This window comes from Carlito syrichta, unplaced genomic scaffold, assembly GCF_000164805.1.
Source record: "Carlito syrichta isolate Samal-C Ts95f unplaced genomic scaffold, Tarsius_syrichta-2.0.1 Scaffold307839, whole genome shotgun sequence".
Classification (NCBI taxonomy): domain Eukaryota; kingdom Metazoa; phylum Chordata; class Mammalia; order Primates; family Tarsiidae; genus Carlito; species Carlito syrichta.
Genome location: NW_007251935.1, coordinates 126,667 through 131,718, shown reverse-complemented (window position 1 = coordinate 131,718; position 5,052 = coordinate 126,667). Strand labels below are relative to the sequence as shown.

General features: G+C 39.5%; 1 protein-coding gene across 1 annotated transcript in view; it reads left to right on the top strand.

Annotated features, from left to right (window-relative positions):
- MRPL48 (mitochondrial ribosomal protein L48) overlaps positions 1-5,052 on the top strand; it is a 66,828-nt gene that overhangs the window by 51,898 nt on the left and 9,878 nt on the right. The window contains exon 5 of the mRNA XM_008064667.1: positions 1,548-1,717. Within this exon, the coding sequence (XP_008062858.1) occupies positions 1,548-1,717 (170 nt within the window). The remainder of the gene's footprint in view (positions 1-1,547; positions 1,718-5,052) is intronic.

Genomic DNA, 5,052 nt, shown 5'->3' with positions numbered 1-5,052 from the left:
GGCCGGGAGCGGCCACTGTATTCCAGTCTGGGCGACAGAGTGAGACTCCAACTCAAAAAAAAAACCAAACAAACAAACAAAAAAAACAAAACAAAACAAATCAAAATTTTAAAGCAGAATAGATTTACTGGATGCAGTAGCTTGCGTCTATGATCCCAGCATTTTGGGAAGCCTAGGCAGGAGGATTGCTTGAAGCCAGGAGTTCAAGACCAGCCTGGGCAGTAAAGCAAGACCCCCCCCCATCTTTACAAATAAAAAAGGGCCAGGTGCAGTGGCTCACACCTGTAATCTTAGCTCTTTGGGAGACTGAGGCAGGAGGATCGCTTGATCCCTGGAGTTCAAGACATAGTGAGACGCGGTCTTTATGAATAAATAAGTAAATAAATAGGCTGGGTGTGGTGGCTCATGCCTATAATCCCAGCACTTTGGGAGGCCAAGGTGAGAGGATTGCCTGAGCCCACTGGTTCGAGATCAGCCTGGGCAACTTGGCAAGACCTCGTCTCTACAATAAATAAAACAATTAGCCGGGCGTGGTGGCACGTGCCTGTAGTTCCAGTTACTTGAAAGGCTGAGGCGGAAGAATTGCCTGAGCCCAGCAGGTCGATACTGGGGTGGCCGTGAGCATGCCACTGCACTCCAGCCTGGGTGATGGAGTGAGACTCTGACTCAAAAAACAAAATTTTTTTTAAACATAGAAGGAAAATAGTTTAAATTTTTCTTGAACATCTATACCCCATCCACCCGGATACCTCACTGGCAGACAATGATATTAGATATTAGTATTTTTGTACATTCTTCCAGAGATATTTTTTAGATATGCAAGCAAATAAGTATATATGTAATTACACATATGCTCATGTGCATGTGGACATACACGTCTATTCTCTCCCACCTATTCTTTTTGTATTTGTGGCAATATTTTGAACACATTAATTATTCTACCTCTCAGTTCTCAAAAGAAAAGCTGTATAGAGAATTGTAGAATTTCAGAGCTAGGAGGACTAGAAGACAACTGAAAGTCCTTGTTGTTGATTTCTTTAAGATTTTGAGAAAAACTCAGGATTCTTTCCTAAGAAACATGTACATGTAAAATTTTGCATATGTATTTGGGTCCTTATAGACCCCTTGCGATTAATCTATGGGTTAAAAATTTTTAAATCTAGCATAACCCCATTAATTTACAAATTGAGAAACAGAGAGCCAGGGATAGGAGGTGAGTCTCAAAATAAGGTAATAACAGAAGACAGTCACATGTATTTATGTTCAAGGAATTCATGTATTGAAGTATTCCATATATTCAAGTAATTCATGTGTTCAACTGATAACAACAATATTCTCTCTCCTTGTACTGGCTAATGTCACAGCCCACACTAGCAAGATAAGCTGCTCATTCCTTCCCAGGAGAATTTCATTTTATAGCTAGGGTAACCTGAGAGAAAAATGAAGAAATTTATTTGCGAGGTTGACTTTTTAAAATATCAAGATGACATTATTAGAATTTCTTGCATAACACTTTGATTTATTTTTTCTTTTTGTTTTCTGTTCAGCTCAAGAAGAAGAGGGGAAAAGTTGAAGTGAGACCTATTAATCTGGGGACAGATTATGAATATGGGGTTTTAAACATCCACCTGACTGCATATGACATGACCCTGGCAGAAAGTTATGCCCAATATGTTCACAACCTCTGCAACCAGCTCTCCATTAAAGTCGAGGAAAGGTATGAAGGACGCCATTGGATGGGATGTTCTTGGTATAGGTAGCATACTCTACTTTTTGGTTAAATCAGGCTTTTGATATATAATTTATATGTAGTAAAATCTACTTTTTTTAGGTATATTGTTTGCCACAATCAAAATGCAGAACAGTTCCATTAACCTACCAGATTCCCTGGTGCCCTGGTGTACTCACTTTTCTCCTCCCCCGCCCACTCAAGTTCCAGGCAACACTGATCAATTTTCTGTCCCTGTTATTTTAACTTCTCCAGAGTATCATATAAACTGAATCATACAGTGTGTGGCTATTTGTGTCTAGCCTCTTTCACTTAACATAATGTGTTCAAGATAAAGAGTGTTTCCATCATCCCAAAAAGTTCCCTCTAGCAACAGTAGTTGTAGTCAATTGTAGTCATCAGTCCCTCCCCCCATCCTTAATCCCTGGCAATTTTTGATGTCTTTTCTCTCCACAATGAACATAGCATTTTGCCTTTTTCAGAATGCCATATAAATGGAATCATATGATATTTTTCCTTTTGCATCTGGCTTCTTTCACTTAGCATAATGTATGTGAGATTCATCCATGCCATTGCCAGTATCAAGTAATTTGTTCCTTTTTGTTGCTGAGTGGCATTTCACTGAAAGGATATACCACAGTTTATTCATTCTCTGATTGGAGAACATTTGTGTTTTTGGTTTTTAGCTCTTATGAATAAATCTACTTTAAATATGTACAGGTTTTTGTGAGAACTTAAGTTTTCATTTCTCTAAGAGTATGACTGCTGGTTCAAATGGTAAGTGTAGTCTGTGCTTGAATTTTTAAGAAACTGCCAAACTGTTTTACAAAATGGCTATTTTACTTTCTCACCAGCAATGTTTAAGAGTTCTAAGTTGTTCCACATCTCAAGTTTCCTTTTAAAATTAATTTTTTAAGTGATTGTATTTAAAAGAAAAATATTTAATAAATAAAAGTCTAGGTAGTTTGCCCTTTTGGCAAAATAGTGTATGGATATGGCAAAAAATTATACTTTCTTATTCATTAGATACTAGTATATTCCCATTTTACAGATGTGAAATCCAAGGCTCAGAAAGATCAAAAGTCACAAAACGAGTAACTTGCCTGATTTAAACCCAGTCCTGCCTGACCCCAATACTTTTGGTTGTATAGGGTCTTATTTTAAGTTCTTAGACCAAATTTGAACTTTTAAATCTTTATAACTTAGAGTGCAACTGTTCTAAAAGTGCTTTTTAGAAGATTTGATAATAACCTGTGACTTCAGCTCTCACAGCTGACAGTGCTTCAGTTCTTTTAAGCCTAAAAATGTTCTTTATCTCTTTCTGATGCCCCAGAGAGTTGGTTGCTCTTTCAACACTTGTCACACCTCTATCATGTCACTTAGTGCTCTGGACTTGAATGATCTACTCATGCGTCAGCTCCTCTTCCCTCTGACTATGCATTCCTTCCAGATTCCTTCTTTGTTTCTTTAGCACCAAGCCCGAGGCCTGCCATGTACATGAAAGACATTCGGCCATTGTTGAAAGAATGACAAGTTTTTGACTATGTCTACACAATTCAGTTATGTGGTACACATTTTGTAAAGTTTATAAAAGTCCTTTTAGTTAGTTCAAAAAAACTAACTAGATTGAGCCTTTTCTTGCTATGTGGTAGATACCGCATTAGACATTCTGACTGGAGGACACTAAGGTGAACCTTTCTTATTTTGGGAAACACACACACACAGTGCACACACACATACTGAGAGACATGGCTATAGTGGAAGGTGGTATGTGAAAGATGAAGTGCAAAGAGAGTTCACAAAAGTGAAGTAGAGTAATAATTTAGAACTGTGCCACTCTGGGAGGTACCACTCTGAGAAAACAAACTGTACGTTAATACTTTGCTTCTTTTATCAAGAGAGTGTTTTGTTTTGTTTGAGTCGAGATCTTATTCCATTGCCCATGCAGAGTGCAGTGTCATACTAATGGCCACTGCAGCCTCGACCTGCTGGGCTCAGATGATCCTTCTGCCTCGGTCTTCCGAGTAGCTGAAACAACAGGCACATGCCACCACACCCAGCTAATTTTTTGATTTATTGTAGAGACGATGTCTTGCCATGTTGCTCAGGCTGGCCTTGAACCCCTGGGCTCAGGCAATTCTCTTGCCTCTACCTCCCAAAGTGCTGGGATTACAGGCATGAGCCACTGCACCCAGCAAAAAAGTCTTGTTATTAAAAAAAAAGTTGGCTAAATTAAACTGTGTTTAGTGACTGGTGCATGCTCCCTCTCTTGTCATGGACTGAGGACAGTTTGTTCACTTGGCAGCTTGTCTATGGACCACACTTGTAATAATAAGTTATTAAGAGTAGAAGCTCTAGAATCAAACTGCCAGCATTCACATTCTAGCTCCACCAGTTATTAGCAATATGACCTTGGGAAATTCTGAACCTCGGTTTCCTCATTTATGTAACAAGGATGATAATTTTTCTGCTTTTTTCAGCTGGCAGGAATTAGAGATGGCTTCTCAGAGGTTGTGGTGGCAAAGAGGCATTAAATGCCATTCACAGAATATTACCTATATATCTTTAGCGGATCAGTTCCCTGGAATGGTGTTTTAAATTTTCAGAAGGACTCTTTTTTTTTTTTTTAAATGCTGCTTTTTGCCGGGTGCTGTGGCTCATGCCTATCATCCCAGCACTTTGGGAGGCCGAGGTGAGAGGATTGCCTGAGCCCACGGGTTCGAGACCAGCCTGGGCAACTTGGAGAGACCTCATCTCTACAATAAATCAAAAAACTAGCTGGATATGGTGGCATCCCTGTAGTTCCAGCTACTTGGAAGGCTGAGGCGGAAGAATCACCTGAGCCCAGCAGGTAGAGGCTGCGATGGCTGTGAATGTGCCACTGCACTCCAGCCTGTGTGACAAAGTAAATAAATTCAACTCAAAATAAATAAATAAATAAATAAAAATAGAAAATGCTGCTTTTTAGAACCTGGCTGTAAAAAGCCCTGATTACATTTCAGTGAAGGCAGAAAGACAATTAACATTTGTTGAGCACCTGCTATTAGTGAGGAACTTTGAAAAAGCTAAGTGCTTTTTTGTGTATTATCTTACTTAACTCATATAAGCACCTTGTACATAGTGAATCAAAGCATCAACTCTGGAACCAGACTGCCTAGGTGTTACTTTTGCTCTGCTGCATTCTGACCGTGTGACATCGGCAGTTTACTTAATCACTTTGTGTCTTGGATCCCTCATCTGTAAAATGGGATTACCTTAGCCAGGCTTGGTGGCTCAGCCTGTAATCCCGTGCTTTGGGAGGCTGAGGTGAGTGGATTGCCTGA